The sequence below is a fragment of the Carcharhinus amblyrhynchos genome, chromosome 35, assembly GCF_965287045.1.
Source record: "Carcharhinus amblyrhynchos chromosome 35, sCarAmb.v2.hapA, whole genome shotgun sequence".
NCBI classification, from domain to species: domain Eukaryota; kingdom Metazoa; phylum Chordata; class Chondrichthyes; order Carcharhiniformes; family Carcharhinidae; genus Carcharhinus; species Carcharhinus amblyrhynchos.
In genome coordinates this window covers 3912119-3936661 of record NC_137358.1, presented here as the reverse complement: position 1 = coordinate 3936661, position 24543 = coordinate 3912119, and the positions used below count along the sequence as shown (strand labels likewise).

The window sequence follows — 24543 nt, the reverse complement described above, 5'->3', positions numbered from 1 at the left end:
CGTAGCAACCGACTCAAGGACAGCTTCTTCCCTGCTGCTGTCAGACTTTTGAATGGATCTACCTCGCATTAAGTTGATCTTTCTCTACACCCTAGCTATGACTGTAACACTACGTTCTGCACTCCCTCCTTTCCTTCTCTATGAATGGTATGCTTCGTCTGTACAGTGCGCATGAAACAATACTTTTCACTGCATGCTAATACATGTGACACTAATAAATCAAATCAAAATTTCAAGTACCTCCATCACTATTGTCCACTTTTTGTCATATTAGATAATGCTTGCCCAAGGGAAGTTACAGATATCTCAAAGTCAATTAGAAGAAAGGATTACATGGATGAGTGTTTATTCAGGTCCCTGGTGGAATGTTGGCAATGCAGTAGCCAATATAAGAACATAAGAACTAGGAGCAGGAGTCGGCCATCTGGCCCTTCGAGCCTGCCCCGCCATCTAATAGGATCATGGCTGATCTTTTTGTGGACTCAGCTCCACTTACCCACCTGCTCCCCATAACCCTTAATTCCGTTACTGTTCAAAAATTTATCTATTCTTGCCTTAAAAATATTCAATGAGGGAGCCTCAACTGCTTCACTGGGCAGGGAATTCCACAGATTCACAACCCTTTAGTGAAGAAGTTCCTCCTCAACTCAGTCCTAAATCTGCTTCCCCTTATTTTGAGGCTATGCCCCCTAGTTCTAGTTTCACCCGCCAGTGGAAACAACTTTCCTGCTTCTATCTTATCTATTCCCTTCATAATCTTATATGTTTCTACAAGATCGCCCCTTATTCTGCTGAATTCCAATGAGTATAGCCCCAGTCTACTCAGTCTCTCCTCATAAGCCAACTCTCTCAACTCCGGAATCAACCTAGTGAATCTCCTCTGCACCCCCTCCAGTGCCAGTATATCCTTTCTCAAATAAGGAGACCAAAACTGTACACAGTACTCCAGGTGTGGCCTCACCAGCACCTTATACAGCTGCAACGTAACCTCGCTGTTTTTAAACTCCATCCCTCTGGCAATGAAGGGCAAAATTCCATTTGCCTTCTTCATTACCTGCTAATAATGATAATGATATGTGTACAGCCACATTGTGCAGTCTCTCCCCATTGAAATAATATTTGAATTATAGGATTCCCCACCTCAGTCTTGGGCTAATAACTGGATGTTAGCATGTACTCACTGATGCTTGGCAGGACAAGAGATCCTAAGAGAGGGCAAGCATGGTTTCACAGTGCTTAGCACTGCTGCCTCACGTGCCAGAGACCCGGGTTTGATTTCGGCCTCGGGTCACTATCTGTGAGGACTTTGCACATTCTCCCTGTGTCTGCATGGGCTTCCTCCAGGTGCTCCGGTTTCTTCCCACACTCCAAAGATGCGCAGGTTAGGTGGATTGGCCATGCTAAATTGCCCCTTAGTATCCAAAGATGTGCAGGTTAGGTGGATTGGCCATCGTAAATTCCTCCTTAGCGTCCAAAGATGTGCAGGTTAGGGGGATTGGCCATGCTAAGTTAGGTAAATTGGTTTAGTGCATTGACCCAAACAGGCACCAGACTGCAGCGACTAGGGGAATTTCACAGTAACTTCTTTACAGCATTAATGTAAGCCTTACTTATGACTGATAAATAAGTTTTAACTTTAAGTTGTCCCTCAGTGTCCCAAAAATGTGTAGGTTAGGTGGATTGATGATGCTATATTGCCCCTTAATGTCCAAAAATGTGTAGGTTAGGTGGATTGATGATGCTACATTGCCCCTTAATGTCCAAAAATGTGTAGGTTAGGTGGATTGATGATGCTATATTGCCCCTTAATGTCCAAAAATGTGTAGGTTAGGTGGATTGATGATGCTACATTGCCCCTTAATGTCCAAAAATGTGTAGGTTAGGTGGATTGGCAATGCTAGATCGGCCCTTAGTGTCAGGGAGATTAGTAGGGTAAATGCATGGGGTTAAGGGGATAGGGCCTGGGTGGGATTGTGGTCGGTGTGGGCTCGATGGGCCGAACAACTTCCTTCTGCAAGGATTCTATGATACATTCTAGATGGGCCAAACGGCCTACCCGTCCTCCTATTTCTCGTGTATTTTAGTTCAGTGCCTCAGTGGAATTGGAATAAACACAGTGTAGAAAATAACTGGCTTCCAGCAGCCTCCTACATTCAGGGAGAAGGAAACTTACAACAAAAAATAGACAGCACGACTGTCGAAATTATGAGTGTAAATCTGCAGAACGCTGGCTCTCCTGGAAACTGCGGTTGCCGCTAGTAACAAGGAGGCATGATGTAAACTGTAGTAATAATTACACAACCTCTTGACCCTCTGCACGAATGTGACAACATCACGGTTTCCCCAAGGGCCAATTAAAAAAAAGGTTAGAGGAAAAATTTACTTCAGAAGTCCAAGTTTTTATCTTGAAGCAGACACGAGTCATCACGGGGTCCCTCCCACTGCAAACAGCTCCCACTAACAATTCGTTCTTCCGTTTTATTTCCACCAAATTCTGCCCCGGCCCAGTCTCCTGGCAGCCATTAACTGCGCTGGAAGCCATTTTGTCAACGGGGGGTTGTGAAGTTGAGTTTGCAAAGGTACGAAGAATGTTTATGAACAATTCCGGAACAGCTTCTTCCCCGCTGCTGCCGTCAGACTTTTGAACGGACCCACCTCGCATTAAGTTGATCTTTCTCTACACCTCAGCTATGACTGTAACGCCACGTTCTGCACTCTAGTTTGCACATTCTCCCCGTGCTTGCGTGGGTTTTCTCCGGGTGCTCCGGTTTCCTCCCACAACCCAAAAACGTGCTCTTTAGGCTGACTGGTGTCAATAAATTGTCCCTGAATTGGATCTCCCTTATTCTGGTGCACATATAATTCCCTAAATTTGCACCCCCCTTTATTGCGGAGTCCACTAGAGGTAGACAAAGACGTCGACGATCGACGAAAGACTTGAATGAGGCGCTCACTGAGTGTTAAAATGGGCGGCGCGGGCTTGTCGGGCCAAAGGGCCTGTTTCCTGTGCTGTACTGTTCTTAGTTCTTTAATGTGCGGCACAGTGGGTTAGCAGTGCTACCTCACAGCACCAGGAACCTGGGTTCGATTCCCAGTTTGGGTCACTGTCTGTGTGGAGTCTGCACGTTCTCCCCGTGACAGCATGGGTTTCCTCCAGGTGCTCCCGTTTCCTCCCACAGTCCAAGAGGCATGCTGGTTAGGGTGCATCGGCCGTGGTAAATTCTCCCTCGGTGTACCCAAACAGGCGCCGGAGTGTGGCGACTAGGGGATTTTCACAGTAACTTCGTTCGTAGGATCCTTACAGTACAGATGGCCCATTGAGTCTGTACCAACCACAATCCCACACAAGCCCTATTCCTGCAATCCCCCTGGAGTGGAGATGCCAGCGTTGGACTGGGGTAAGCACAGTAAAAGGTTCCACCATGCTAGGTTAAAATCCAATAGGCTTATTTGGTAGCAGAAGCCACAAGCTTTCGGAACGCTGTTCCTTCATCAGGTGGGAGTTGTGTTCACAAACAGGGCATATAAAGACACAAGCTCAATTTACAAGATAATGGTTGGAATGCAAGTCTTTACCAGTAATCATGTCTTAAAGGTACAGGCAATGTGAGTGGAGAGAGGGTTAAGCACTGGTTAAAGATGTGTATTGTCTCCAGACAGGACAGTTAGTGAGATCCCCCTGACACTAGGATCAATTTAGCGTGGCCAATCAACCAAACCCGCACATCTTTGGACTGTGGGAGGAAACTAGAGCACCCAGAGGAAACCCATACAGACATGGGGAGAACATGCAAACTCCACACAGACAGTGACCAAGGCCGGAATTGAACCCGGATCTGTGAGGCAGCAGTGCTAACCACTGCGCCACCGTGCCGCAGTGTATATTGCAGTGTTAATGTGAGCCTACTTGCGACACGGACAAATAAACTTCAATTGCTTTCATGGTTTGGAGCCCCGTGAGTTAAATTGCCTCTCATCCACGTGAACTGTTACAAATTCCTTTGCACCAGCTTAGTCAAGCAATTAGATCCGATTAAGGTCTATATTTTTTTGAATCTAGGTTACACGGCACTCACCAGTTACAGAGCGCTAGACAGGCTGTGATAGGCTGGACTTTCTCTCAAACACAAAAGACCTACGGAAAAAAACAAGATACGAAATGGTTCCAGATTCAGTTTCCTCCTCCTCCAATCGAGTGTAATGGTCTCAGACTGATTCAAGCTCCAAGTTCACAAATGGAACCAAACTGTTGACTGCTCCTAGCCTGTGAATTCCAGCCAATTCAGAAGTTGTTTGGATTTCTCCCTATTAGACACACAGTCTGTTTCCTGCCAACCCAACACCAGCCAAGCCTCTTTAACAGTCTAATCACTTTCTGGTGTAATCTGTGTTTGTGTTCCTCGTTTCTCGTCGTTCGCACATAAAAGAGAGGGCCAGGAATTTGCAAAATTGTCTGTAATCACTTGCCACGCAAAAGGCAAGGGTGCACAGAGTAAATGTAAGAACAGCCTGGATGAGCCAACGCAACTCGACTCGACACAAACACCCAACTTTCCTTCACCTGAGCTGGCACGTAAACGGCACGAGCTGAGATATTGGTACATCAAGCAGTGCCTCCATTAGTTCCATAGTCTGAGTCATGGGCGGCACAGCGGTTAGCACTGCGGCCTCACAGTGCCAGGGATCCGGGTTCGAATCCCAACTCGGGTGACTCTCTGTGCAGTCTGCCAGTGTCTGCGTATTAGATATTTCAACTCTGGGGGAAAAAGGATTCTGACTGTCACCCCTACCCATGTCTCTCATAATTCTCTAGACTTCTATCAAGTCTCCCCTCAGCCTCCGCCACTCCAGTTTGTCCAGCCTCTCCTTATAGTTCATACTCTCCAATCCAGGCAGCATCCTGGTAAACCTCTTCTGCACCCCTCTCCAAAGCCTCCACATCCTTCCTGTAGTGCGGCGACCACAGTTGAATGCAATGCTCCCAAGTGCAGCCTAGGCAAAGTTTTATAAAACTGCAACATGGCATTCGAACTCTTGTACTCAATGCCCCAACCGATAAAGGCAAGCGTGCCATATGCCTGCTTTACCTGGGCGGCCACTTTCAGGGAGGTATGGACTTGAGCCCCAAGATCCTTCTGTACATCAAATGCTGTTCTGGGCCCTGCCATTAGCTGTACATTTACCCTTAGCATTTGATCTCGCAAAGATCAGCACCTCGCACATGCCAGGATTAAACTCCATCTGCCATTTCTCCGCCCATATCTACATCCCGCTGTATCCTTTGACATGGAAATGGCTTCCATCAGGCCATTGAGGTGGGTATATTGGAATATCAACTCCCTGATTAAGTGGTCAATTGATGGGCCAATCAGAGAATCTTTTCCTTGTATTTAACCAGGCGTGTCAGTTCCTCTGGCACCCCCAAAGGTAGGCTGCAGCAGAGATCCCAGTACGGATTCCTACGGAACACCGTGAATCACAGACCTCCAGCGTCCTTCCATCACCACTCTCTGACTTCTCTGAGCAAGCCAGTTCTGAATCCTGGCCTGATTCTTATTTAATAATTATGCTCTCTTATTTACCCATTGGTTTTCTCAGTAAATCAAATCCTCTTAACGCTATGGAGGGCTCAAATCAGACGAAACTACAATCTTCCTCCGCCCAAGGGAAGATTCAACGTTACCTGTCCTCATAACCTAGACCTCAGGCAAGCTTGTTGAACACTCAGGTAGATGCAGGGTTGGCTCAACTGCTTGGAGGTCTTCAGGCTAGGCACGGGGGGGGACTGTACAAAGTTATCAGTAGATACCCTGGAGATTTTCAGGAGGGCCTGTGGAAAATACAAGGAGACATGGCCAAGATCTACGTTGACCCCCAATGCCACACTTAGGTACGGCATGGCAGCACAGTGCCAAGGAACCCAGGTTCAATTCTGTCCTTGTGGTGGTGGCGGAGGGGGCAGGGCTGTCTGTGCACATTTTCCCCATGTCTGCGTGGGTTTCCTCCAGATCCCTCCAGTTTCCTCCCACAGTCCAAACACAAGGGGTTATGGGGCTTGGGGATGCTTTGTGGGAGAGTCGGTGCAGACTCGATGGGCCGACTGGCCTACTTCTGCACCGTAGGGATTCTATGATCGCCCGAAGGTACAAAGTGCATCCACAATCTGAACCAAAGACTAACATGAGTAATAAACAAAAAAAAGAGTCCAGGAGACAAGAAGACAACAGGTCACAACATGAAGGCAAGGCATCACAAGGGGGCAACGAGAGTTGGACATGAGCCAAACAAAAAGAGGCAGAGCAAGGAGGAATAGGGGACGTTCCTCTCTCTGACCCCAAAAACCTCACTAAGATGTCGCAATATCTTACTGAGACACCAGAGCGCCAACAGACCTCATGGAGCTAACCAATAAGAAATTGGTCCTGAAGTTGTCTCTCTCTCTCTCTCCCCAAGTGAGTCTAATGGCTGTTTTGAAGGTCTTTCATTTATACAGCACTGTTCGTGACATTTGGATGTCCCAAAATGCTTCACAGCCAATGAAATGTAGTCACCATCACAACCAGATTGTGGATCCCAAACAGCAAGATCCCACCATAATCTCTTTTTCTTAGCAATGTCGGTTGAGGGACAATCGGCACAGCATCTTGGGATCTTCTACATTCAACGGAGAGGGCAGATGAGCTTAATGTTTTGTCTAAAAGATCGTACCTCTGACAATGTGGCACACCCCTGGCACTCAGCCTCTGGAGTGTCAGCCTAGATTCTCTACTCAAGCTCTTGGAGTGGGGATTTTTTTTTTTCTTTATTCACTCGGGGCATCGCTGACAGGCCGATATTTATTGCCCATCCCTAGTTGCCCTTGGAGGGCAGTTCAGAGTCAACCACATTGCTGTGGCTCCGGAGTCACATGTAGGCCAGACCGGGTAAGATTTCCCTCCCTAAAGGGACATTAGTGAACCAGATGGGTTTTTCTGACGATGGTTTCATGATCATCAGTAGATTCTTAATTCCAGATATTTCTTTACTGAATTCAAATTCCACCAGCTGCCGTGGCGGGATTCGAACCCAGGTCCCCAGAACTTTAGCTGAGTTTCTGGACTAATAGTCTAGCCATAATGCCATTAGGCCATCGCGTCCTCATTGAACGCACAACCTTCTGACCCGATGGCAGGAGTGCTACCCAGTGAACCACAGCTACTGAGTCACTCAGACTCAGAAGGGCCTCCGAGACCCCAATCCAGTTTGTGCTCTGGTCCCCGACAGATCTCAGCCAAGCTGGCCTCCAATTCACCGCACTTCCGAAGGGAAAATCCAGGGCTGCTCTTCCTAAACTCTACCTAGAGATCTCTGTGATAGTGTGCTGACTTGAGGATAGAGGCAGCTTCTATTTATACAGCACCTTGGGGCATTACAATGTCTCAGAGCACTTTACAGCAGCATTCTAAAGCAAAATTAGACACCCGGTGACATAAGAAGTGCGGGCAGAGGGCCAGGAACTTGGGTCAAAAGAGCAGGTTTTATATGAGCATTGTAACATTTATACATACACATTCGGAGCAGGAGTAGGCCATTCAGCCCCTTGAGCCTGCTCCGCCACTCAATAAGATCATGGCTGCTCACTCAGAGGGTGGTGAGTGTCTGGAAATGAGCTGCCAGTGGTAGTAGGAGAGGCGGGTACAATTTTAAAAAGCATTTACATGGGTAAGAAGGGCATACAGAGATAGGGGCCAAATGTGGGCAATTGGGACTAGCTTAGTGGTAAAAACTGGGCAACATGGACAAGTTGGACTATGAAGAGAGGCTGAATAGACTGGGTCTGTACACGTTGGAGTTTAGAAGGATGAGGGAGGATCTTATAGAGACATATAAGATAATGAAAGGGATGGATAGGGTAGAGGTAGAGAGATTCTTCCCGCTCAGAAAGGACAGCAGGACTACAGGGCACAGCCTCAAGATAAGGGGGGGCGGTTTAGAATGGAGTTGAGGAGGAACTTCTTCACTCAAAGGGTGGTGAATCTCTGGAATTCTCTGCCTGTTGAAGTGGTGGAGGCTACCTCGCTAAATATATTTAAGACACGGGTAGATAGGTTTTTGACAGACAAGGGAATTAAGGGTTATGGGGAGAAAGCAGCAAAGTGGAACTGATCCACTTCAGATCAGCCATGATCTTATTGAATGGTGGGGCAGGCTCGAGGGGCTAGATGGCCTACTCCTGCTCCTATTTCTTATGTTCTTATGTTGGGCCAAAGGGCCTATTTCCACGCTGTAAGCCTCTATTGTGCCCAATTTCCTGCTACCTCAATACCTTCTTGATGGTCAAGGATTTATCTAACACTGATTTAAAACTATTCAATGACTCTGTTTTTTTTTAAGTTTATTTATTAGTCGGCTTACATTAACGCTGCAATGAAGTTACTATGAAAATCCCCTAGTCGCCACACTCCGGCGCCTGTTCGGGTACACTGAGGGAGAATTTAGCACAGCCAATGCACCTGAACCAGCATGTCTTTCGGATTGTGGGAGGAAACCGGAGCACCCGGAGGAAACCTACGCAGACACAGGGCGAACATGCAGACTCCGCACAGACAGTGACCCAAGCCGGGAATCAAGCCCGGGTCCCTGGCGCTGTGAAGCAGCAGCGGTAACCACTGTGCTGCCACAGTAAGACTCTGTGAATCTGGTTTCAAATCCCGCCATGGCAGATGGTGAAATCTGAATTCAGTATGAGTTGATGACCATAAAACCATGGTCGATTGTCGGAAAAACCCATCTGGTTCACTAATGTCCCTTTAGGGAAGGAAATCTGCCGTCCTTACCCGGTCTGGCCTACATGTGACTCCAGAGCCACAGCGAGGTGGTTGACTCTGAAATGGCTGAGAAAGTTACCCAGTTGATGGGCAATAAATGTTGGCCTAGCCAGCAATGCCCACACCCCAGGAATCAGAAGAGTTACATAAAGATAGAGAGGTTTAGAGAGGGATTTCCAGTGCTTACCATCTGGGCAGCAGAAGCCACAGCTGTCAAGTGAGGAAGGATTGTGAGCGGCACGGTGGCACAGTGGTTAGCACTGCTGCCTCACAACACCAGAGACCTGGGTTCGATTCCCAGCTTGGGTGACTGACTGTGTGGAGTTTTTATGTTCTCTTTGTGTCTGCGTGAGTTTCCTCCGGGTGCTCCGGTTTTCTCCCACAGTTGAAGGGCAATAAATGTGTGGGCATTAGGTTGTTTGGCCATGCTAAATTGACCCTAATGTCGGGAGAATAGCAGGGTAAATAGGTGGGATAATGGGAATAGAGCCTGGGTGGGATTGTGACTGGTACAGAATCGATGGGCCGAATGGCCTCCTTCTGTACAATGGGGATTGTATGATTAAAATTAGAATTAGTCAATAGCTGATACTCGGAAGGTTGGAGGAAGGAGATAGAACAACGTCTCAATGTAACGACCCGTGCGTTAGACCGGTCTCACACACTCACTCCTCTGGGTGGCCATGAGGCTATTGGAAAGGATACCTCTTCTGTGCAGTTGGAACTTTATCTCGGAATCAGAGGGAATATTGATATGCTTGTGCAGACATGATTCCACAAACTAACCAAGTCTTCTCTTGTCACTCCAAAGCCAACTGATTTGAAACATTCCTCCATCTTCTTGTACTCATTAGAGTTTAGAAGAATGAGGGGAGATCTCATTGAGACGTATAAGATGATGAATGGGATGGATAGGATAGAGGTGGAGAGACTCTTCCCGCTCAAAAAAGACAGTAGGACTAGGGGGCACAGCCTCAAGATAAAAGGGGGACGGTTTAGAACGGAGTTGAGGAGGAACTTCTTCACTCAAAGGGTGGTGAATCTCTGGAATTCTCTGCCCGTTGAAGTGGTGGAGGCTGCCTCGCTAAATATTTTTAAGACGCGGGTTGATAGGTTTTTGATAAGCGAGGGGATTAAGGGTTATGGGGAGAAAGCGGGAAAGTGGAACTGAGCAGCGACAGATCAGCCATGATCTTATTGAATGGTGGGGCAGGCTCGAAGGGCTAGATGGCCTACTCCTGCTCCTATTTCTTATGTTCTTATGTTCTCTGAGGGTTGCACGACCAAGTCGCGACTTTGTTTATGACGAGGGGAGATGGGGATCTTCCACAGCCAGTGGAAGCCTGGCTTCTTAAAAATTCTTTCATGGAGTGCGGGCATCGTTGGTTGGGCCAGCACTTGCTGCCCGCCCCTAGTCGCCCTTGAATGGAGAGCTTCAATAGGCCATTTCAAGGGGCAGTTAAGAGTCAACTTCCTGCCACAGTTGGATTTGAACTCAGATCTTTGGATTCATTAGGCCAATGATATTACCTCTATGCTACCATCCTCCTTGACATAACATCTGACTTTGGTTGCATTTTGAGACTTAAAATATGCATTAGAACCTAAGCCAGTTAGAAGCTGGCTTCTCTCTGGTGTGAGCTGCAGTTAATGGATACCTGTCCTGCTCTCGGACAAAGTGGGTTCGATTCCCGTTCCACACACACTCTTATGTAGTATTCAAGCATGTCTGCTCTGTCAGAACTGCCATCTTTCAGATAAGATGTTAATCTGAGTGGTCTCTCTGCCCTCTCACAGAATCATAGTGCAGAAGGAAGCCATTCGACCCAAGTCTGCACTGATCCTCTAGCTAAGCACCTTACCCACCCGCTCCCCATGACCCCACACATTTATCCCAGTAATCCCCCTAACCTACACATCATGGCACACTAAGGGGCAATTTAGCATGGCCAACCCACCCAACCTACACATCATGGGACACTCAGGGGCAATTTAGCATGGCCAATCCACCCTAACCTACACATCATGGGACACTAAGGGGCAATTTAGCATGGCCAATCCAGCTAATCTACACATTTTGGGACATTAAGGGGTAATTTAGCATGGCCAATCCACCTAATCCACACATTTTGGGACACTAAGGAGCAATTTAGCATGGCCAATCCACCTAATCTACACATTTTGGGACATTAAGGCGTAATTTAGCATGGCCAATCCACCTAACCTGAACATCTTTGGACTGTGGAAGGAAACCGGAGTACCTGGAGGAAACCCACGCAGACATGGGGAGAACGTGGATGACCTGAGGCTGGAATTGAACCGGGATCCCTGGCGCTGTGAGGCAGCAGCGCTAACCACTGTGCCACCGTGTCGTCCCCGCACCAGAGCTCCTGTTTTATCCAGTGTCAATATTTATCCCTCATCCAACATCGTGAGAATGATATTATCTGATCCTCAGCATATTAGTGGCTGTGGGATCTTGCTGTGAGCAAACTGTGCTTCCTCTGTTCCCAGAGAGGCTGCAATGCGAAAGCATGGCAATGCCTGTCAGGTGCTTTGGGGTGTCGGAGGTTGTGATCAGACAATGTGCGTCTTTCTTTGTCTGCGTGTTTTTTAACGTAACAGACCTCAGCGGGGAGAGGACAGCAGGGAGCTGGAAGTGTTAAGCTGCCACAATGTGCAAAGTCCACATCCCCATTCAGCTTTCTGATCAGTGACCAGCTAACGCTCCGAGAAAACCGTGCCGCTATATGCAGAAACTGACTCAAATCGCCCCAGCGCAATGTTCACTGCAGGTGGGATTTAGCAGAGAGAGAGGGAGAGAGAGAGAGAGAGCTTGCCTGTTTTAATGAGCGGAGAGATCGCAGTGAAATGCCAGAGCGTGTGAAATGTGTGCGTCAGCAAACCCAGACACTGCAGCAGAATTCCAACAGCGACAAACTGCCCTAAATCAGCACAGAGCACTCAACACAACAAAGAAATAACATATGATGCACGGATAGTCTGCGCTCAAACTATTCTGCAATTCTATATGAGTCACACAATCTCCATGATATACACAGGGACAGCTATTCCCCACAATATACACAGGGACAGCTACTCCCTGCAATATACACAGGGACAGCTATTCCCCACAATTTACACAGGGACAGCTATTCCCCACAATATACACAGGGGCAGCTACTCCCCACAGTATACAAAGGGACAGCTATTCTAGGTTGATACACAGAGGGATTGGGCTATAATGATAGGGACTCAATGGTTAGGGGCGCAGACAGACTGTTTTGTGATGGCAAACATGAACCAAAGATGGTATGTTGCCTCCCAGGTGCGATACTACAGACTCCCAAATAGTGAAAGGGAGGTAGAAAAACAAAAATTTGGGCAATTTTCTGCCTATAAGAACAAGAGGGCAATAATGGGAGCAGACTTCAACTGTCCAAAGTTTTACAGTTTATTTATTAGTGTCACAATTCAGCTTACATTAACACTGCAATGAAGTTACTGCGAAAATCCCCTAGTTGCCACACTCTGACACCTGTTCGGGTACACTGAGGGAGAATTTAGCACGGCCAGTGCACCCTAACCAGCATGTCTTTCAGAGGAAACCAGAGCACCTAGAGGTACCCATGCAGACATGAGGAGAACATGCAGACTCCACACAGACAGTGACCCAGGCCAGGAATCGAACCCAGATCCCTGGCACTGTGAGGCAGCAGTGCTAACCACTGTGTCACTGCACCGCCCTGAAGGACGGTCTTGCCTCACAAACTTGATTGAATTCTTTCAGGAAGTGCCAAGAAGGGTTGATGAGGGTAGTGCAGTGGATGTTGTGTACATGGGTTTTATCAAGGTGTTTAATAAGGTCCCAAATGGCAGACTGGTCAAAGAAGTTAAAGCCCGTGGGATACAGGGGTAAGGGCAAACTGGATCAAAAAGTTGGCTTAGTAACGGGAAACAAGGGGTAATGGTCATTGGCTGCCCTTGTGAATGGAAAGTTGTTTCAAGTGGTGTTCCACAGGGTGCTGTAGTGGGTCCCTTACTCTTTGATTTATATATTAATGACTTGGACATGAACATGGGGAACACGATTGGAAAATTGCAGATGACACAAAGATTGCCCGAGTAGTGTACAGGATAGCTCTAATCTACAAAATGATATTGATGGGATGGTGGAGTGGGCGGTAAAGTGGTAGATGGATTTTAACACAGAGAAGTGTGAGGTAATGCATTTAGGGAGGTTATAGGGAGTACACGGTAAACGGGAATATACAAAGATGGTAGATGAAGTGAGGGATCTTGGTGTTCAAGTGCACAGGTCCCTGAAGACAGCAGTTCATGTAGATAAGGTTGTAAAGAAGGCATAAGGAATGCTGTCCTTCATTAGCAGATTTATAGAATATAAAAGTAAGGATATCATGTTGGAATTATCTAAAACACTGATGAGGCTACACTGGAGTATTGTGCGCAGTTCTGGTCACCATATTACAGGAGGAACATAATTGCTCTGGAGAGAGTGTGGAGGAGGTTCACAAGGATGTTGCCAGGACTGGAAAAGTGTAGCCATGAGGAAAGATTGGATAAGTTGGGGTTATTTTCCCTGGAACAAAAAAGGCTGAAGGTTGACTTGATAGAGGTGCACAAAATTATGAGAGGAAGCTATAGAGTTGACAAGATAAAACTATTTCTCTTGTGGAGAATTCTAGACGCAGGGGACATACATTCAGGATAAGTGGCAGTAGGTGTAGAGGGGACATGAAGAAGAACTTTTGTTTTACACAGAGGGTGCTGGGTGTCTGGAATTCGCTGCCTGAGTTGGTGGTGAAGGCAGAAACCACAAACTCTCATAAAACATACCTGGAACTGCACCTTAGGTACTGTCATCTATAGGGCTATGGGCCAGGTGCAGGAGGGTGAGATTAAGACCATAAGAACATAAGAAATAGGAGCAGGAGTAGGCCATCTAGCCCTTCAAGCCTGCCCCGCCATTCAATAAGATCATGGCTGATCTGATAGCGGTTCAGTTCCACTTACCCACCTGCTCCCCATAACCTTTAATTAGCAAGGGTACATGGGCTAGTATGGATAAGATGGGCCAAATGATCTATTCCTCTGCTATAACTTGTCTTTGATTCTACGGTTCGAATCGATACAGGAGCAGCAATTCCCTGCAATATAGACAAGTGCAGCTATAACCATAACTTCGTAGAATCCCCACAGGGTAAAAGGAGCCAATTGGGTCAGCACTGACTCTCCAACAGAGCAACTTACATGGGCCCACCCTATCCACCATAACTCCACGTATTTGCCCCTAACCTACACTTCTCTGGACACTAAAGGGAAATTTAGCACGGCCATTCAACCTAACCCGCGTATCTTTGGACTGTGGTAGGAAACCAGAGCACCCAGAGAGAACCCACGCAGACATGGGGAGAACGTGCAGATTCCAGACAGACAGTGTTCCAAAGGCCAAAATCAAACCGGGTCCCACACACTGTGCCACTGTGCTGCCAACTCTGCAATATATACAGGAGCAGCTATAACTCACAATATAAACGGGCAGCATGGTGGCACAGGGATTAGAACTGCTGCCTCTCAGCACCAGGGACCCGGGTTCAATTCTGACCTCAGGAGACTGTCAATGTGGAGTTTGCATATTCTCCCCTGTCTGCATGGGTTTCCTCCCACACTCCAAAGATATGTAAATTAGATTGGCAGTGTAAATATGTGGAGTTGCAGGGATGGGGCCTGTGTCTGCTGTTGGAGACTTGATGGGTCAAATGGAATCCTTCTGCACTGTAGGGATCTAACGTACAGGGACAGCTATTCCCCACAATATACACAGGGACAGCTATTCCCCACAATATACACAGGGACAGCCATTCCCCGCAAGAGGGTATGGACAGGGTGAGTAAGGAACAGCTGTCCACCTGAGTTGAGGGATCTGGGAAGGTAGTGGAGACTGGAAATCTTATTTGGATTAGCACTTGAAATATCATAACATTCAGGATATGGGGCCAGTGCAGGAAAACGGAATTAGCACACCTTTAGTGGTAGATGTTGTCGGTGCAGACTCGATGGGCCAAAGAGCCTTTTCTGCACTATTTAACTCTATATACACCAGAGAAGTTCATCTCCACAATTTACACAGGACTGGCTATTCACTGCAGTACTCATCAGGGTTGTTAATGCCCACAATATACAGAGGAGGAGCAAATCTCCACAGCATACATCGGAGAAGATATTCTGCATAATATACACAGGCACAGCTATTCTCTACAATATATACACAGGAGCAGGGATTCCCCATAATGTACACAAGAGTAGCTATTCGCCACAATATTCACATAGCAGCCAGTCCCTGCAATATATGCAGGAGCGCGTAGTCTCCATAATTTGCACAGGAACAGCAATTCTCTACAATGTACGCAAGTGCAACAATGCTCCAAGTTTATACAGGACCACCTATTCCCACAGCAGACATGGCAACAGCTGTTCCCCACAGTAATTCATGCAATGGTTAGCACTGCTACCTCACAGCATCAGGGACCTGGGTTCGATTCCCGGCTTGGGTCACTGTCTGTACAGAATCTTGTGTCTGCGTGAGTTTCCTCCGGGTGCTCCAGTTTCCTCCCAAGGTCTGAAAGACTGGTGTTGGTGGGGTGCATTGGCCATGCTAAAATTCTCCCCAGTGTAACCGAACAGGCGCCAGAGTGTGGTGACAAGGGGATTTTCACAATAATTTCATAGCAGTGTTAATGCAAGCCCAATTGTGACACTAATTAATAATCTTTAAAAAGGTGCAGATATTCTCCAGAATATACGCCGGATAATCTGTTCTCCACAATATACACGTGAGCTGCTATTCCCTACAATATACATAGGAGCAGTGATTCTGAATAACACACACAGGAGCACCTATTCCTGAAGGTATACAGAGGGGCAGCTATTCTCCACAATATACACAGGATTAGATAATCCCAAAAATGTACACGGGGAAGCTGTATCCCGCAATATACAGATGAGCAGTGAAAACCCAAAACATACACAGAAACAGCAATTTTCAAAAATATTCACAGGGGAACCTGCTCTCCACACTAAACGCAGCATCAGCTATTCTCTGCAACATACACAGAAGCAGCTGTTCTCCACAAAATACATCGGCATAGCAATCCCCACAATATTCTCAGGAGCAGTTATTCCCCACAATATATACAGGGACAGCTATTCCCCACAATATACACAGGGGCAGTTATTCCCCACAGTATACACAGGGGCAGCTATTCCCCTTCATCAGGGGCAAGGCTTCAAAAGCTCGTACTACCAAATAAACCTGTTGTGAAGCTACTTACTATCCCGAGATGCATAGGTTGGATGGGATTGGCCATGCTAAATTGCCCTTTAGTGTCCTGGGATGCGTCGGTTAGAGGGATTAGTGGGGTAAACATATGAGGTGCTGGGGGCAGGGCCTGTATGGGATTGTTGTCGGTGCAGACCCCAATGGGCTGAATGGCCTCCTTCTGCACTGTAGTGTTTCCACGATTTCAATGCTATGCACAGGGGTTGCTTGCTGGAGTGCATGCAAGGGCTGCTATATGGGTGGGCTAGTACACAGGAGGAAAGGCAGGCTGAATTCCAACACTACTGTGATCCTGGAGCAGTGAGGTGTGATCATTCGAGGGCACCTGCTGATTTCAGGGACGAGACAGCAGTGATGCTGCCACACAGGGTCACAAGCCAAGTAGCATTCTGTTCCCTGAATAACTTCCACCCCCACATTAACAAGCTGAATAATTTATTTTTCGAAAGGAGCTCTGGAACCCAGTGAGGGAGGAGGCTGGGGGCGGACGATGATAGGGAATCACGTGGCCAGCTCTGTTGTAATTTTTACAAGCTGTTGTATTTGCAGAGGAGGAGGAGGGGTGGATAAAGAGAGAGAGAGAATTTCTGTACTGGATTCCTAGCAGAAAAAACCTATTCAGAACTGTTCAAACGATCAGTGCAATAGTTACCGACAATCGAGGGAGCGCAATTCAAGAGTTTCACTCAAGAACAGTTTGCATCACCTTTGGCCTCATCATACCCTACTTGGAGGCCAATTAATTACTGTTGAAAACACACACAGCAAGATCCCGCTGACAACGACAGAAACTAGAGGCAGGAGGGGGCCATTCGGCCCTTCGAGCCTACTCCGCCATTCATTTTGATCATGGCTGATCATCAAATTCAATATCCTGATCCCCTCTTCCTCCCTCAATCCCTTTAAGAACATAAGAACATAAGAAATAGGAGCAGGAGTAGGCCATCTAGCCCTTCGAGCCTGCCCCGCCATTCAATAAGATCATGGCTGATCTGTCGTGGCTCAGTTCCACTTTCCCGCCCTCTCCCCATAACCCTTAATCCCCTCTCTTATCAAGAACCCATCAACCCGCTTCTTAAAAATATTTAGCGAGGCAGCCTCCACCACTTCAACGGGCAGAGAATTCCAGAGATTCACCACCCTTTGAGTGAAGAAGTTCCTCCTCAACTCCGTTCTAAACCGCCTCCCCTTTATCTTGAGGCTGTGCCCCCTAGTCATACTGTCTTTTTTGAGCGGGAGGAGTCTCTCCACCTCTATCCTATCCATCCCATTCATCATCTTATACGTCTCAATGAGATCTCCCCTCATTCTTCTAAACTCTAACGAGTACAAGCCTAGTTTATTCAGCCTCTCCTCATAGCTCAATCCCCTCAACTCCGGTATCAGCCTAGTAAACCTCCTCTGCACTCCCTCCAAGGCCAAAATATCTTTGCGCAGGTGCGACGCCCAAAACTGCACACAGTACTCCAGCTGCGGCCTCACCAATGCCCTATACAGCTGCAGCAAGACCTCCCTACTTTTATATTCAATCCCCCTCGCTATGAAGGCCAGCATCCCATTCTCCTTCCTGACCACCTGCTGCACCTGCAAGCTGGGTTTTTGCGACTCATGCACAAGGACCCCGAGGTCCCTCTGCACCGTCGCCTGCTGCAGTTTTTCGCCACGTAAGTAATAGCCCCAAGAGCGATATCTAATTTCTTCTTGAAATCACTCACTACTTTCTGTGCATGAATTCCACACATCCACTACCCTCTGAAATTTCTTCACACCTCAGTCTGCTGATCCTCAAACTATGACTGTTTCTAGACTATTCTAGACTGCCCCACCATCAGAAACATTCTTTCTGAATCCAACCTGTCTAAGCCTGTTAGAATTTTATAAGTTTCTATGAGATCCCCCCTCACTCTTCTAAACTCCAGTGAATATAATCCTAACCGACTTACTCTCTCCTCGTACGACAGACCTGCCGTCCCAGGAATCAGCCTGGTAAACCTTCACTGTACTCCCTCTATAGCAAGGACATCCTTCCTCAGATAAAGACACCAAAACTGCACCCAATACTCCAGGTGTGGCCTCATCAACCCGCTATACAACTGCAGCAAAACATCCCTATCCCCATACGCATAGTCCTTCCAGCCTGCTCCGCCATTCATTATGGTCATGGCTAATCATCAAATTTAATATCCCGATTCCCCTCTTCCCGCCCCCCCATATCCCTTGGTCCCTTTAGCTCCGAGAGCTAGATCTAACAAAGAATAATAAAGTTATAATAACCAGTTAATTTTTTTTAATTGGTTGAGGGATTAATGAAGGCCCCAGCTTCTCAACCTTGCCCCTCGCTGGGGTGTGACCACCCTCAGGTTAAATCACCACCAGTCAACTCTCCGCCTCTCCAAACATGTGCAGGTTAGGTTGATTGGCCATGATAAATTGCCCCTTAGTGTTCCGGGATGCGTAGGTTAGAGGGATTAGTAGGTTGGATATGTGGAATTAGGGGAATAGGGCCTGGGTGGGATTGTTGTCGGTGCAGACTCGATGGGCTGAATGGCTTCCTTCTGCACTGTATGGTTTCTGTGGGAGCTCGGCTTATGGTCATCTGGGACTATGGCGACTTTTGTGTGCATTGGCCGTCACACTGAGGAGAAGGCCACTCTCTAAACCAGCACCGTTACATTGTTGGCATTAGATACAATTGTTAATGTGACACTTCGTTCCCGAATAAAGGAGAGAAACTCGCTGAGCTTAGCTCTGATGTTAGATATTCATTTTTATGAAGGGGAGCCATCATTCTCACCCAGGACTAAATTCCAACACTGTCCCTCCTGAGGGTGAGAAGGTTGGTGGTGCAAGAATCACTCGAGGCCCTCAAACCTGCGATCTAAGCTGGCGCCTCGGTGCTGAGGGAGATGCTGTCTCTCAAAGGAAACACCAAGCTGAGGCCTCCCCTGCCTCTCCCACCCTCAGCTGTCCTATCAGGTGGATGTAAAATATTCAAGAAGGAAGTCCAAAGATGTGCAGTTTGGGTGGATCGACCATGGTAAATGGCACTGGAATTTGGGGATGGGAGGGAGACAGGGTAAGATGTTCTGTCAGAGAGTTGGTGCAGATTCAATGGGCCGAATGGCCTCCTTCTGTACTGAAGCATAGGGGAGTTATCCCCTGGGGTCACAGCCAATCCTCCCCCCACCCCATCCCAGCCACCAGCATCTCCAGAAAGCAGATACTTTGGACAATTATAACATTGTTGTCTGTGGGATCTTGCTGTGCATTTCCTCCATTGCGGCAATGGCTATACACCTGGAATAGAATCATAGAATCCCTACAGTGCAGAAGAGGCCATTCGGTCCATTGAGTCTGCACTGACACTCTGACAGAGTATATGCAACACTATATTCTGCACCCTGTCCTTTCCTTCCTCCTTATGTACTCTATGACCAGTATGCTCTGTCTGCATGGTGCACAAGAAACACTACTTCTCACTGCATCCCAATACATGTGACAATAATAAATCAAATCAATTATTGCCCCGCCGCACCCCACAATGCCTCTAATCCCACGCATTTCCCAAAGCTAATCCACCAAACGTACATCATTTGTGGACATCAAGGGACAATTTAGCATGGCCAATCCACCTAACCTGCACATCTTTGGACCCTAAGGGGCAATTTAGCATGGCCAATCCACGTAATCTACACATCTTTGGATACTAAGGGGCAATTTAGCATGGCCAATCCACCTAACCTGCACATCTTTGGACCCTAAGGGGCAATTTAGCATGGCCAATCCACCTAACCTGCACATCTTTGGACCCTAAGGGGCAATTTAGCATGGCCAATCCACGTAATCTACACATCTTTGGATACTAAGGGGCAATTTAGCATGGCCAATCCATCTAACCCACACATCTTTGGGCCCTAAGGGGCAATTTAGCATGGCCAATCCACGTAATCTACACATCTTTGGATACTAAGGGGCAATTTAGCATGGCCAATCCACCTAACCTACACATCTTTGGATACTGAGGGGCAATTTAGCATGGCCAATCCACCTAACCTACACATCTTGGTACATTAAGGGGCAATTTAGCATGGCCAATCCATCTAACCTACACATCTTTGGACCCTAAGGGGCAACTTAGCATGGCCAATCCACATAATCTACACATCTTTGGACACTAAGGGGCAATTTAGCATGGCCAATCCACGTAATCTACACATCTTTGGACACTAAGGGGCAATTTAGCATGGCCAATCCACGTAATCTACACATCTTTGGATACTAAGGGGCAATTTAGCATGGCCAATCCACATAATCTACACATCTTTGGACACTAAGGGGCAATTTAGCATGGCCAATCCACCTAACCTACACATCTTTGGACACTGAGGGGCAATTTAGCATGGCCAATCCACTTAACCTACACATCTTGGTACATTAAGGGGCAATTTAGCATGGCCAATCCACTTAACTTACACATCTTGGTACATTAAGGGGCAATTTAGCATGGCCAATCCACCTAACCTACACATCTTTGGATACTAAGGGGCAATTTAGCATGGCCAATCCACCTAACCTACACATCTTTGGACACTGAGGGGCAATTTAGCATGGCCAATCCACCTAACCTACACATCTTTGGACACTGAGGGGCAATTTAGCATGGCCAATCCACCTAACCTACACATCTTTGGACACTGAGGGGCAATTTAGCATGGCCAATCCACCTAACCTACACATCTTTGGACACTGAGGGGCAATTTAGCATGGCCAATCCACTTAACCTACACATCTTTGGACACTGAGGGGCAATTTAGCATGGCCAATCCACCTAACCTACACATCTTTGGACACTGAGGGGCAATTTAGCATGGCCAATCCACCTAACCTACACATCTTTGGACACTGAGGGGCAATTTAGCATGGCCAATCCACTTAACCTACACATCTTGGTACATTAAGGGGCAATTTAGCATGGACAATGACCACTTGACTTGCACATCTTGGGACGAGCTGGAGCATTTACCCTCCACGTCCCAACCTTTTCAGTTTTAAAGACATCCACCAGAGACACCCCCCCCCACTACCACTACCCCTCGTCCTGTCTCATCTTTTAACTGGGTCTGGGGGTGAGGGGGGGGGGAAGGTTGATTAAGCCCTCTGTCAGTACCAGTAAGTGGTTGGCATTGCACTGGGGATGGAGGGAGAGAGTCACACAGTTGAATGGATAAGGTGCCTAATTTCTTGGTGCAGTGGGGAGATGGTTGCAGTTTTCTCTCCTCTCTCTCTCTGCACTACTGGTTTGTAGAGTGGGGGGGGGGGGGGGTGCTCCTGCTGCCTCTCGCTCAGTCCAGCTACAAAACTGCTGGCGCTGTGATTATTGATAGCCAGAAGTGCTGGCCGCTGCTGAATTCCTGCCGCAACCTCCCGTTCTGCAACAGCGCAGTCCTGCCCCCTACCGACAAGCGGCTGGATTTAAATGCGTCTTTTTTTTTAAAGTCCCTTAAAATAATCTCCACATCTGCAGTTGCAGATCTAGTTTTGCTTTCCGTATTTTTTCCTACCTCCATTTTATCCTTTCCCCATTCAGATTTTTGCTCTCTGTCCCCTCCCCCAGTTTATCTTGTGTTCAACCCCCTCCTTTTGGTTTTGCTTTTTTTTAAAGTTCATTCTTATCCCCTCCCCCATGCCTTCATACACCTAACTTTCAGTTCATAAAATCAGTCCCTCTTTACTCCACTCATATTTTAATTCGTCTCCTCGCCAAAGGGTAAAACTTGCAGTCCAATCTTAAACCAGCCGTGTCATAAACTGTCTACTGAATAAGTGCACAGAACGAGTAGATCACCCTCTTTTCTCTCTCTCTCTAAGTCTCACATTTTTCTCTGCTTATTTCTTATTTCTTCCATCCACTCTCCATACACCCCCCTCCCAAACACAGGACCCCACTGCACAGCAAAAGAGTAAGGTGGGGGGAGGGGTCGAATCCAGTCCATTCATCAGAAGTGAGGGAGAAGGGACCCAAGTTCCTGGGAACACAACAGAGGGTGGGGGGCGGGGGGACTCTAAATTCAATTGAGTAAAATAAAAAAAAGGAACACACACGCACATACATACAGAAATATACACAAAAACACATACAGACAGAGTAAGAGACACAGAAATACACACACAAATACAGACGCAGGCATAAATACACAGAAAACACACAAATATACAGAAATGCATACAGTGACAGAATTACACACACACACACAGTAACACAGAGAAATATACACAGTAACACACAGACAAACACAAATACACAGTAGCACACACACACACACAAATACAGTGACACATACACCGAGAAACACATATACAGAAATACACAATGGCACACAAACACACATGCAGAGAAATGCACACATAGTAACACAGAAACATAGACAGAAATGCTCACACAGAGATACAGACACACACAATGATACAGACACACACAGATATAGATACACACAGCAACACACAGAGATACAGACACACACAGTGATACAGACACACACAGATATAGATACACACAGCAACACACAGTGATACAGACACACAGTAACACACAGATATAGATACACACAGCAACACACAGAGATACAGACACACACAGTAACTCACACACAGATACAGACACAGTCAGACACACAGAGATACAGACACACACAGTAACTCACACAGATATAGACACACACAGCAATGCACAGAGATACAGACACACTCAGTAAGACACACAGAGATAGAGACGCACACACTAAGACACACAAGAATAGAGACACACAGTAACACACACACAGAGAAACAGACACACACAGTAAGACACACACAGGTAGAGACACACACACACACAGTAACTCACACAGGAGATACAGACACACACACACAGTATCACACACACACAGAAAGACTCAGTGACATTACCCGGGCAGCTTTGGATGAATAGGGGTCCTCGAACAGAGCCCACACCTTGGGCTGGAGTTTCTTCCACCAGCCCAGTTTCCTGTTCGAGTCCTCCTGAAGACACAGTCTCTTGAGGTCTCCGTCCTCCTCGTCGTCGGGCTCCGGGGTCTCGAAGCTGTCCAGCGCCTCCTCGGCGTCCCGGTGCTGCCTGTAATTCATCCAGCAACATGCCTCCACGTCCGTCTCGTCGATGCCCCAAAAGGCCAACTCCTCCTCGAACAGAGGTCCACACACATCCGCCGGGCAGTGCAGCTTGCCCGTCCTGTAATAGTTCAAAACATAGGCAAAAACCGAGGGGTGCCGGTCAAAAAAGAACTCGTCCGTCTTGGGGTCGTAGTCAAAGTTGCTAAAGGCATCTGGCTCAGTTAGCCAGGACAGCCTGGTCCCAGGTAATGTCTTGAGTGTACTCCTATAAGTCTCATGCCTGATTCCTCCAACATTGATGACAATCTTGTCGCTGTCTTCGTTCTTGCCCATATCTCCTTTTACACATGACTTGGAGGGAGGTTTGTTCCCCGACTTTCTCCCGCGGAAAGACGACACGCAAACTGAACTTATCATATGGGAAAGATTTTTGCCTGGGTGACAGTTTTTTTTCTCTCTTCTAAAAGCACGTGTTCCCTCTTCGAATCAGGATGCAGATGGAGTCAGGTGGTCTTTGTCGTTGACTTTTTTTTATATTTCTTCCCCCCCACCCACCCACCCCCACTTTTCTCTCTTTCTCTCTCTCTCCCTCTTTCCTCTCCTCACTCTCACTCTCCGCTGAGATGAGGTTACTTGTGTCGAGAGACAGCGAGAGAGAAGAGGAAAGGAATCCCCAGGACCTCTCCAGCCAGAGAATTCAATCCCCTGCTTTGAGGGGAGAAAGTGTGAGAGAGAGAGAGAAAGAGAGAGAACGGTTGACTGTCAAAATTAAAAGCGGTGGTTTGGACGCCAGGGAGGTTTAGAACAAAAGTTTGATGCGGATCTTCGTGCGTCCTGTTGGAAAACCTGCAAGGCAAGCAGGGGAGAATAAAGGTGAATTGGATTTCAAGTGAGGTCGTATTTGTAAGAGACATCATTTGTTACAAAAGTGGTGGGTGAATGGTCTTTCTGAATAAAAACCGGTTTGGCTATTTATATATATATATACGTGAGTGTATAAACTGTGTCACTAAACTGTGGCAGAGAGGAGATGGCAAAGATCTCTAAATCTTGAAGTCTCCCTAAATAATTCATTGACATGTTTTCAGGGATTGGAGATATGTGTGTGTGTCTGTGTGTGTGTGTGTCTGTGTGTGTGTGTGCCTGTGTGTGTCTCTCTCTCTCTGTCTGTGTGTGTGTGTCTGTGTGTGTGTGCCTCTGTGTGTGTCTCTCTCTCTGTCTGTCTGTGTGTGTGTGTCTGTGTGTGTG

General features: G+C 47.2%; 1 protein-coding gene across 2 annotated transcripts in view; it reads right to left on the bottom strand.

Annotated features, from left to right (window-relative positions):
- Nucleotides 1–23776, bottom strand: part of LOC145361481 (voltage-gated potassium channel KCNC1-like) — a 57938-nt gene extending 34162 nt beyond the window's left edge. For both annotated transcript variants that reach the window (XM_080217290.1, XM_080217291.1), the window contains exon 1: nucleotides 23113–23776. In XM_080217290.1, the coding sequence (XP_080073416.1) occupies nucleotides 23113–23712 (600 nt within the window). In that variant the 5' untranslated portion in view covers nucleotides 23713–23776. The remainder of the gene's footprint in view (nucleotides 1–23112) is intronic.
- Nucleotides 23777–24543: the final 767 nt, after the last annotated feature.